Source organism: Salvelinus alpinus, chromosome 26 (genome assembly GCF_045679555.1).
Source record: "Salvelinus alpinus chromosome 26, SLU_Salpinus.1, whole genome shotgun sequence".
Classification (NCBI taxonomy): Eukaryota; Metazoa; Chordata; class Actinopteri; order Salmoniformes; family Salmonidae; genus Salvelinus; species Salvelinus alpinus.
Window position 1 is genome coordinate 8635983 of NC_092111.1, and position 12165 is coordinate 8648147.

Below are 12165 nucleotides of genomic sequence, written 5' to 3' on the forward strand. Positions count from 1 at the left end.
CAGAGTAAATCGTCGGCAACTTTTCAACCATATATGGTAGAGACATTTGGTTTCGACTATTGTTTTCTGACATAATGTTCTATTGATTGGGCATATTTGTAAAGCTTGAATGAATTAAGAATTTTATGGGTGTACACCCTATATATTTTTGGCTATTTTGCCACCAGATGCTTTCCTATATCGTTGGTATAATATAAAATACAAATACCAAATATTGTGTTTTATAAAGTCACTAGCTATTTTTTAATTGTGTTGTTTAACTCCTGAAAGTCTAGTCTTTGCTACAGTGGGCTATAAAGTATTTTGGAGGACATATTGACCAAATTCAGACAAGGGGGGCCACAGCCCACGGAAAAAAGCACTGAAGGCTCTACACTACCGGTCAAAAGTTTTAGAACACCTACTCATTCAAGGGTTTTTCTTTATTTTTACTATTTTCTACACTGGAGAAAAATAGTGAAGACATCAAAACGATGAAATAACACATATGGAATCATGTAGTAACCAAAAAAGTGTTAAACAAATCCAAATATATATTTTAGATTCTTCAAAGTAGCCACCCTTTGCCTTGATGACAGCTTTGCACACTCTTGGCATTCTCTCAACCACCTTAATGAGAAAATCACCTGGAATGCATTTCAATTAAAAGGTGTGCCTTCTTAAAAGTGGAATTTCTTTCCTTTTTAATGAGTTTGACTCAATCAATTGTGTTGTGACAAGGTGGGGAGGTATACAGAAGATAGCCCTGTTTGGTAAAATACCATGTCCATATTATGTAAAGAACAGCTCAAATAAGCAAAGAGAAACAACAGTCCATCATTACTTTATGACATGAAGGTCAGTTAATACGGAATATTTCAAGTGTAGTTGCAAAAACAATCAAGCGCTATGATGAAACTGGCTCTCATGAAGACCACCACAGCAATGGAAGACCCAGAGTTACCTCTGCTGCAGAGGATACGTTCATTAGAGTTACCAGCCTCAGATATTGCAGCCCAAATAAATGCTTCACGGAGTTCAAGAAACTGACAAATCTCAACATCAACTGTTCAGAGGAGACTGTGTGAATCAGGCCTTCATGGTTGAATTCCTGCAAAGAAACTACTACTAAAGGACACCAATAAGAAGAAGAGACTTGCTTGGGTCAAGAAACATGAGGAATGGACATTAGACTGGTGGGAATTTGTCCTTTGGTCTGGAGTCCAAATTAGAGATTTTTGGTTCCAACCACCGTGTCTTTGTGAGACGCGGTGTAGCTGAACGGATGATCTCTGCATGTGTATTTCCCACCGTAAAGCATGGAGGAGGTGTTATGGTGTGGGGGTGCTTTGCTGGTGACACAGTCTGTGATTTATTTTGAATTCACACTTAACCAGCATGGCTTCAACAGCATTCTGAAGCGATACACCATCCCATCTGGTTTGGGCTTAGTGGGACGGACGGACTTGTTTTCATAAATTATTATTTTAAAAAATTGTTTGTTACTTTTACACCTTTTTCGTGGTATCCAATTGGTAGTTACAGTCTTGTCTCACCGCTGCAACTCCCGTATGGATGAAGGTTGAGAGCCGTGCGTTGAGAGCCGTGCAACTCCCGAGAGGCGAAGGTTGAGAGCCGTGCGTTGAGAGCCGTGCAACTCCCGAGAGGCGAAGGCTAAGAGCCGTGCGTCCTCCAAAACACAACCCAGCCAAGCCGCACAGCTTCTTGACACAATGCCTGCTTAACCCGAAGGCCAGCCACTAATGTGCCACAGCCACCTAGGCGCCACAGGAGTCGCTAGAGCACGATGGGACAAGAACATCCCTGCCGGCCAAACCCTCACCCGGACGACGCTGGGCCAATTGCGTGCCACCCAATGGGCCTCCCGATCGCGGCCGGCTGCGACAGAGCCTGGACTCGAACCAGGATCTCTAGCTGCACAGCTAACACTGCGATGCAGTGCCTTAGACCACTGCGCCACTCAGGATAAAACATTTTTTTTCAACAGGACAACAGGACAATGATCCAACACACTTCAAGGGATATTTTACCAAGGAGAGTGACGGAGTGCTGCATCAGATGACCTGGCCTCCACAATCCCCCAACCTCAACCAAATTCAGATGTGTTGGGATGTCAGACCGAAGAGTAAAGGAAAAGCAGCCAACAAGTGCTCAGCATATGTGGGAACTCCTTCAAGACTGTTGGAAAAGCATTCCAGGTGAAGCTAGTTGAGAGAATGCCAAGAGTGTCATCAAGGCAAAGGGTGGCTATTTGAAGAATCTCAAATATATATGTTTTGATAAATTTCACACTTTTTTGGTTACTACATGATTCCATATGTGTTATTTCATAGTTTTGTAGTGTACAATGTAGAAAGTAGTAAAAATACAGAAAAACCCTTGAATGAGGTGTTCTAATAGCAATAAGGCACCTTGGAGGTTTGTGGTTTATGGCCAATATACCACCCTTCCCTAGGCCGTATTGCTTAAATAACCCATATCTCTTTTATAACAGGATATTATCATTGATTAAATGAAACTGCATGTATGAATGAGTTTGATTTACCGTTTTCAATGGCAGGTTCACCTTCTGAAGCCGGATGAGGTTCCCAAAGCGTGCTGTACACCCACCAAGCTCAGTCCCATCTCTGTACTCTTCTACGATGACAACAACAACGTGATACTAAAGAAGCATCGCAACATGGTGGTCAAGACCTGTGGATGCCTGTGACACCAGTGGGAGCCCATCTATCTATTCTACATCATTTTAATCATCTTAATTGCCATTGTTCCAAAAGATACAAACAGGGTAATATAACTTGCAACCAGCAGTTGATCGCAATAATCTGTCAATATGCTGATAAATAGTACGTATCTAATATATTGATTTTGAGTCTGAGAGAGGTATATGAACACCCATTGGACTTATAACCATACTTCACTTTTGATTAACTAAACTATTCAAATCTACAGTAATTCAGATAATTACATCCCCCCTTCATGTCATATATTCTGTGACCAATCAAAGCTGTAAAGTACTGTATCATAAGTGCAATCAATGCTAAAATTCTACCCTTTTGATGGCTATAATTTCTTGTTGAACCATGAACTTCTCATTGTCTCTTTTAGATGTACTAAACGTGGTTCACAAAACTCACCCATTTTTTTTCTTCTTTAATCATACTTTTAACCAGTACAAATTAGTAGCAATAGAAAATGAAAAAAAAAATGTTTGGCCATTTTTGTATGTACAGAGGAACGAATACACAGTGATGTATGTCCTTGTCAACAGATATCTGGAGGACTGTATACTGCTATATTTGTAATAAAATAAACTATACTGAACAAAAAAAATGTAAAATGTTGTTCCCATGTTTCATGACCTGAAATGAAAAATCCCAGAAATTTTCCATACGCACAAAAAGCTAATTTGTTTACATCCCTGTTAGTGAGCATTTCTCCTTTGCCAAGAGAATCCATCCACCCGACAGGTGCGCCATATCAAGAAGCTGATTAAACAGCATGATCATTACACAGGTGCACCTTTTGCTAGGGACAAAAGGCCACTAAAATGTCCAGTTTTGTCACAACACATGTCTGAAGTTCTGAGGGATTGTGCAATTGGTATGCGGACTGCAGGAATGTCCACCAGAGCCAGAGAATTGAAATGTTCATTTCTCTACCATAAGTCAGCTCCGTCATTTTAGAGAATTTTGCAGTACATCCAACCGGCCTCACAACCGCAGACCATGAGCAACCACACCAGCCCTCCTCACCTGTAGGATCATCTGAGACCAGCCACCCGGGCAGCTGATGAAACTGAAGAGTATTTCTTTCTTTCATAAATAAAAATTAATTGTGATTGGCTGGGCCTGGCTCCCCAGTGGGAAGCCAGGCCCAGCCAATCAGGCTGGCTGTGCGCTCATCCAGTAATGTGAAATCCATAGACAGTGTCACCCCTATTCAGCTACATAGCCTTGCAGTATATTGCAAATACATTTGAAAATACTTAAGTACGCATTTGTCTGGTATCAGTATAGATGGAATTGTGTTTAACTTGCATTCGGAAGTCCCGATTTTCTGGTAGGATTACAAGGCATACATAACCTCTCACACACACACACAAACAAAACTTACTCACTGCTTTCCTTCAGAATGGATCAAATAGGCAGCGGAATGCAACATTTATTGGAAATGGTAAAAGCAAAACTTTTGTTACAACATGGATTATCAAAAATAATCTTTAACTAATACAGGATTTGGCCTTGTTTCGACCAGGGCCTTTATATAGGCAGAACCAGGCTCGGTCTTGACCATATATCAAATCCATTCCACCATGACACCATCCTCAAAGAAGGCAGAAATTATCAAGAACATCTGAACAAGAGTGTATGGGAGGAGGTATAGAAAAGAGTTGGGGGCAAACGTAGGACAGCAGTACACAGATGAGAAAAAATAACAAAAAAAGTTATGAAACTTGTAGACTTGTAAATTAGTCTAGATGTTATTGAAACAGGAATTAAGTGAAGGAAGCAGCATAGGAATATGGGATGTACGTAGAGTGGGCTAATAGAAGTAAGATGGGTGCTTCAATAGAGTCTGACGTTCAGGAGTGGTTGGACATATAAGATGGGGAGCCGGTAAGCTTCTGCCCCCATTTTAGGTCGTCACACAAATATTCCCCCACCCATGTCCAGGGGTCTCAGTGTTATGTCCCTTGACACCATTATACCAGTCGCAGTGTTCAAATCGTGTATCTGTGAATCACAACATGAAAGACAATGAGTGACAACATTTCCACATGTTGAGCCATACAACATATAACTGAAGCACACAGTAGTGCAAGAGTTTGCTGCTGACATGTACACTGCAAGTCTGAATGATGTGAGCATCTTACCCCAGTTGTAGGTCCATTGTGTGGGTGATCGTTTAAGCCTCAACATCAACCAGCTCTGGTGGCATTGGGGACTTGGGATGCTTGCTCTCAAAGTGCTGCTTGAATGTCTTCGGATCCGGCATCTGCGTCTGTAAGGGTCAGGTAAGGAATGGAGGATATTAACAAACATTGGCTGAGACTGAATTTTCAGGTGACAAACAAAAAGCAATAAGATGCATCAAACTACTACACATCACACAGGCCAGTACACTGGACTGCACTGAGAGAAACCTAAAAAGGTAGGCACGTGAAACGTTCAGGTTGCTGCACAGACTATGGAGGCTCTAGTCTGGAGTGCCAGGCATTTGTTCAACTCTCTAAATGGTTAATTAAATGACTCTGACGTTCAGGGGTGGTTGGAGAGACTGCTGGTGCTGGTGAGCTTCTGCCCCTATTTTAGGTCGTCACACAAATATTCCCCCACCCATGTCCAGGGGTCTCAGTGTTATGTCCCTTGAAATATATGTACTTTTGGTAATACTTTGTAAGTAGGCAACAAATACCATCATCTTAAATTGACATGTTAAATTATTTTGCCATTGTAAATTGTATATTGCGCAAATTTCCCTAATGCAGACAGTTTGTGTTACTACCTACCTTACACAAGCTTTTCACCCTATAAAACTTAGTGGAATTACACATCATTTTAACCTCAGATTGGTGATGTTAGTCTAAAAGTTTAAAGACATCACGATGACATAAGATTGATTGCTTAAAACAGATCAATATCTTAGGTTTTGTACCATTGATTTTTCCAAGCTCTGGGATGAGCAGAACTTAGAACGTGAAGTTAATTAAATGACCAGGAAATGGCACAGAAAATTTGTGGGTGGGGGGATCTCTCTATAAAAGTCAATGGTCACACACCAATACATGGATTTGACTGTCAAACTATTACTTAAATAGCAGTCAACGGTTGTCACCGTTGTTATTCTATAGAGGGTCGTGATTCGTTTAGGTTAACTAACAAAACAAGTGGTCTGGTCCCTTTTCCATGATGGAAGCCTCCCGAAATCAACATCCCAAAATATAGATGTATGCCTTCAAGTACTCATCTAACCGACCATGTATAGGTTATTCCAAGTTTCCGTGTGGCCTTTGAATAGTGTTAGTTCAAACACTACTACACCCAAAACGTATGCCCCCTGTTCTATTGATTTCAGCGGGATATCGATGGAAGTGATTAACAAAACAAAAAAAGTGTTGCGTTACACTTACCACGTTGGCGACACACTTGACTAAAAATGCAACGCTTAAAAATGTAGTTAGCCGATTTAGTTGGGTAACATAGATAAATAAGATGTTTTATTTATATAATATGCTTATGTGAGATACTTGTCATTAGAATGTATCCCTTTGGACTATAGTTTTGGCAGTTGCACTTTTCCCTCAGCTAGGGCTCAGTCACTTGGGGCCCAGAGAGGGGAGAGGTCAGGCTTGTCTTTCACATGTCCCTGGTGCTATGCAGAATATCAGAAAGGGAAGAGGACAGAATGGAACATTCTCTTCATATGTGAATGTGTCTTTACCTATTCTTAAACCATGTGAAGGGATGGCTTGATTAATGGGGAACCAATTACTTGTCTCCACAATGTCTGTGTGCTTATTCTGGGATAGTGTATGACCTAGAGGCTCACTCCCCTCAGTGAGCTTGTCCAGGAGTGGGGTCAAGAGGGGGTTTACTTGAGATGGGATTATCTAGAGTTGACAATTGAGTTATGCCTTGGATGAGGTAATGTTTTTGAACTATGAAGTACCAGGAACGAGATTAGAACCATGTTTTAGAGACCAAACTGAGCAATAATTTATAGCGAATGCTATCTGGCTAAGGGATACTCCTTTCTCAAGTAAAAGTCCCTTTGTGAAGAGTTCCTAAGATCTGTGGTTCGTCATGTAAGTTGAGAGGGGTGTATCTTGGCTATAAAAGATCTTTGTATTTTTCTGTAGTGAATCTCAAAATTCATTATAGATAGTGAATTGTTGAAAGTCAAAGGCTAAAGCTTAAAGCTCATTAAAGATGTAGTTTAAGTATAACTCTGACTGTGTGTGAAGTTTGTAACTCTGCTCATTTGATAAAGCAGAAAAATGCCACCACATTAGTTTCCATGTGTTTTTTTAGTTGTACGTGCTGTTGAAATTAACACAACCTGATTTCCACCCTAATCGGTATCAGTTATATATCAAAACAGGGTTTTTGGTGCGTGTACAGTTTATACGGTGCATGTTAAAAAATACAAAAGTAATTTTATTATTGTTGCACATGTGTATATAGTAAATTTGAGGTTTTCAATATATAACACTGTTTCTGCTTATTGGTTATTGATTTGAACATGTTTTTTATTTTTATTGGGATATTTATCAAAATGTCTTGTCAAACAGAAGCAGCAACTTAAGTTTTGGACAAAAGTAACTTTCAACATTCATTTCCAATGGTTATGTACTTAAAAATCTGGTAAAAACTACTAAATGAACCCCAAAACATGCTGTGATTTATTTATTTGATGATCTAGTTGAAATCACCAAAACAGGTGTCCTCTGCATAGGTCTGTGGCTGTCATGAAATTGTCAGTTCGCGATTGTCAAGCAAATAACTGCCGGTCTCACAGTAATTGACTGTTAACCTCTCTTGGGTAGGGGGCAATATTTTGATGTACGGATGAAAAGCGTGCCCAGAAGCTAGGATATGCATATATTGGTAGATTTGGATAGAAAACACTCTAAAGTTTCTAAAACTGTTAGAAGTATGTCTGTGAGTATAACAGAACTGATATGGCAGGCAAAACCCCGTGGACAACCCCCCCCCCAAAAAAAATCTGCCTACCCCTATTTTCAATGGCTATCACTTTTATTATAAGGCCAAGTCCTCCCAGATTGCAGTTCCTAAGGCTTCCACTAGATGTCAACAGTCTTTAGAAAGAGTTAAGCTGGTTTTTGGAAAAATTAGCCAGAAGATAGTTTTTCTAGGTGGCTCCCATTTTGGCTGTGGCGTTTCCAAGCGCGTGGAAGAGAGCGCGTTCTTTGGTATTTTTTTCCTGTAAAGACAATAACGATTCTCAGTCTTAAATTGTATATTTTATTTACGTATTAGGGTACCTAAGGTTTGATTATAAACGTTGTTTGAGTTGTTTGGAAAAGTTTATTAGTAACGTTTGGGATTAATTTTGTATGCATTTTGATGGAGGGAAACTGGGTGTATTATTGACTGAAGCGCGCCAGCTAAACTGAGTTTTTATGGATATAAAGAAGGACATTATCGAACAAAATGACCATTTGTGATGCAACCGGGACCTTTTGGAGTGCCAACAGAAGATCAAAGGCATTTTTTATATCGCTATTTCTGACTTTCGTGTCGCACCTGCCATGTTGAAATATGTTTTTCATGTGTTTGTATGCAGGGCGATGTCCTCAGATAATCGCATGGTTTGCTTTCGCCGTAAAGTCTTTGAAATCTGACACAGCGGCTGGATTAACAAGAAGTTAAGCTTTATTTTGATGTATTACACTTGTGATTTTATGAAAGTTAAATATTTATAATACTGTTGTTTGAATTTCGTGCTCTGCAATTTCACCGGATGTTGGCCCATAAGAAGTTAACAAACACATTTAGCATCTCCTTGCTTCCACGCATAGCACACAAGCCACTGATGCAGACCTTTGGAACATCTACACTTTAAAAAGTCTAATAAATCCATGTAATATAGCCTACACCTTCACAATAAATCCATTTTAGACAGGTCTAAAGAAACATGACATGAAGAAAATGTAGTCTATTTCAGAAGAACAGAATAGCATACTTTGAGTTGTCCTTATGTTAGGCCCTGATCTGGCTATGCCATATGGCTTGTGGGCTACACTAGTTCATGTAACAGACAAGATTTGCTTAGAATCACATGGAATTATTTTACAGTATGAAGAACAATTAAACATAGCTAAATAAAATAGAAAGAATATGTTCTCCAAACATTTTGAGGGAGTGCGCATATTCTGTGTTGAGTGGTTAACAAAGAAACAGGTACTCCTATATGCTTAATTTAGAGTTAAGGCTGCGACTCTAATGATGATTTGAAAAAAGTTGCATGAAAGGCATGAGCTCTGTTTTGTTGCGCAGGCTGTACACACTTCAGACTCTCATTCACAATTTGGCCTCGAATTTCCCAGTGGCATCCCATGTGTCCGTAATGCCCCCTAAAAAAATCCATGCCTTTTGCGGCCAGTGGCAGCGTGGTCTTGGGCTAAATATAATAATTACAATTCCCTTCTCCCGGCTGGGTGCCGAAGCACTTCTCACTCACATGGCTCCGTCACAGGATCGGGTCTTTCTTACAGGCTAAAAGTGAAGACAGACACAAAGACAACTGCGCACATCCTTATCCATTTCTGAGGATATTGAAAAAAACTGTCCACATTTACTTTTCACCAGCCAACAAGATGAGTAGGCCTAACGAACAGCAAAAGCACTAGACTATATCAATCTACTACCACCCATAGTACAAAAGTTTACCTACTCTATGCAAGAAACAAACATTCCCCAAAAAGTCTGGGACAGTTGTGGGATGCGATACATCCCAAATTAATACAACCACTAGCATTAAAAAAAACTGTTTTAAGCAATGAGCCTGACGCAACAGATGAGAACTTTTAGCTTAAAATTTTGAAACTATTAGGCTATATCTTCACATTAGAAGCACAGCAATGCGCACATGGCAGTAGGCTATAAGTGCAAATGTTTCATTAGCAGGAAAACACAACTCTCAAGTGACCACGTGTGTTATGGTGAAAATTATCTTCCCCAAACTTGAAACCCATGAGTTGCGTATGTACGCCAGTTAGGCTCTACACCCGTTGTAAAGCGTATTAATGTGCTTCATTTTAAGAAGTTATTTGGCCACTTTAGTTGTGATAAAAACCTTATCAAAACATATAGGCCTATGGGCTAGGCTACATGAGGTGTACAACTATGATTTGAAAAAGCTTAGCATCATTCACAAGTGATTTAATCTTGTCTTTATATATACACACTAAATAATGTGTGAAATTTGTGTTGATTTAAAATGGACCGTTATCATGCACCGGTCTCGAAACATGGGCAGCGGGAAAAATGCATGTCACCTATGCACTTAAATAGCAAATGGAGGATGCTTTTCCTGTGGTTCATTTTCATGCCAGCCATGTAGGCTATACTCCTGCTCTAAAGAGAAGTATTGTGCTTAATATTAGGAAAGTTGAAAAATAAAGCCTATAGAAAGCTGATGGGATCCTCCTCTTTTTAATAAAGGCCATCACTCTTTTCTCACGTAATTGCATAGCCTACAGAAATGTTGTGCAACACAAGCTCTCATGAAGTGTTTGATTAGATAGTCGATTACATTTGCATTGATGTCAGAGTAATTAGAGGGACAACAGAGTGCTGAGTACCAGGCAGTTAGCAAGTTTGGTAGGCTACTAATAACTAGCAGAGCTAGCATCAGAGCTTGGAGAAGCCTAATTAGTGACTAAACGGTCACGGAGTTTGCCTGCCGTCATGACTTGTGACCCCTGGTGTGGCGGTAATACAGTCACCGTAACAGCCCTAGCCCTGCCTACTAAAGGCACATAAAGTACCAACCACTAACACTCACCCGGCAGACAGGACAGGTGTGGACAAGTGCTGCCTTGGCTGTAGTCTTCTGGTCTGCTGCCGTTCCCTTCTTTTTAGCAGCCGCCGCCTTGGCGTTCTTTTGCTGGGATTGAATCTTCTGTTGCCCGCGAGCCATAGCCTACCTGAAAGAAACAGAGACTTCTAAAAATGCAACTCATAGCATTGATATTTATCTGTTGATACTAGTATTGCAGTCTTGTCAGCAATCTAGCCATCTATGAAGAAAATGTACAAGTGAATTTAGCTAAACACGTGACTAACCAGCTGACAACTAAACAAGAGATTATGTATGATTATTTACCTATCTAGCTTGTATTTAGTAAACAATAGGTTTGTTATGTAACAGATTTAAACTATAAGATTTAGGCGTGCCATACAATCTAATGGCTAACATATTTTGTGACGGCATCAGCTGGATAGTCAGGTGTGACTAGTCAATAGAGAAGCGTGTGGCCGAGTTTATTATCTTCTGTTCTGAGAAGAATGTGATAAGCATTACGCAAGAGCCAAAACATTCCACTGTAGTGGCTAACTGCGGTGTATTCACATAGAAGAAAACGGGACGAAACTGACCTATGTGAATTTGTCCAATAGAATCTCGTTTTCGTTGCTAAATGTTTTGCAACTGTTTGCTACCGTGTGCACTCGTGATTATACCCCGTATACCTCGCATTGTAGCTAACTTTAGTTCGGCTGGCAAAAATAGCTAGCACATCTAGCCAATTGATTACTAACAGTTGCGTAATAACTAAGACAAACATGTATGCGGCGCGAACTGAAACAAAATAGAGCATGGTTAGCCAATTCTAACAGTTCTTAGCTAGCTAATCAAGTTAGCCAGCCATTTCAAGTGTGGCTTAGTTAGCTATTTAACTACCGTCGCAGAACTGGATAGCTAAACCAACATTAATGTTACCAAATATTTTATTTGGCTATAAGTTAAACACCAACATGTGTGTTGTTCAATCAGATAAATAAAATGCTTGTTTTTTAAAAATACCTTCGCGTTGTTTCGCCCGGCTTCGTTCTCCTTGGGTGTTGTACCAGAATCGGAAGTTGGCTAGGAGTTATCAAAACTACGGAGCGCCGCCTTCTTTTTCTTCTTCGATGAGGTTTACCAGCGGTTGGCATCCAATAAATGTTGCATTACCGCCAGCTATTAGACTGGAGTACAACTCCCTTATACTTTGGTCGAAAAAACGAAAAAAATTAATAAATACCCTACCATCAAACACAGCACTCACAATATTTTTGTTTTCAAAAAGCCCAACCTGTGTTGAGCCACACATTTTTAGCAATTTTTTTTTTTTTTTAAATAAAATAAAAAATATATATATTTGGGGGGGTTGCCTGTTTTGTATGTTATTTTGGCATTAATACGTGTCACATATCGTTTTTGTTTTCTTGAGTAAGTTTGGATTGCGTCCTACCTGACAGGTCCCTCCTACCAGGTGGCGTGGCGAGAATCTGTCTCCGCACCACGTGCTCTCACCACTGGTGTCCCCCAGGGCTCTGTTCTAGGCCCTCTCCTATTCTCGCTATACACCAAGTCACTTGGCTCTGTCATATCCTCACATGGTCTCTCCTATCATTGCTATGCAGACGACACACA

General features: G+C 40.1%; 1 protein-coding gene across 1 annotated transcript; it reads right to left on the bottom strand.

Moving 5' to 3' along the window:
* Positions 1-4146: 4146 nt before the first annotated feature.
* LOC139554576 (zinc finger protein 706-like) lies at positions 4147-11676 on the bottom strand. Its single transcript, XM_071367493.1, has 4 exons — positions 11554-11676; positions 10534-10675; positions 4877-5004; positions 4147-4736 (listed from the first exon to the last, which is right to left on the bottom strand). Exons 2-3 carry the CDS (start codon positions 10666-10668, stop codon positions 4909-4911), a joined length of 231 nt encoding a protein of 76 aa, XP_071223594.1. The 5' UTR covers positions 10669-10675; positions 11554-11676; the 3' UTR covers positions 4147-4736; positions 4877-4908.
* Positions 11677-12165: the final 489 nt, after the last annotated feature.

Coding starts and splice junctions, on each gene's coding strand:
- LOC139554576 (XM_071367493.1), bottom strand. CDS start 10,668: ATGGCTCGCGGGCAACAGAAGATTCAATCCCAGCAAAAGAACGCCAAG. Junction 5,005..10,533: donor ACACCTGTCCTGTCTGCCGG/GTGAGTGTTAGT, acceptor TGACCCTTACAG/ACGCAGATGCCGGATCCGAA.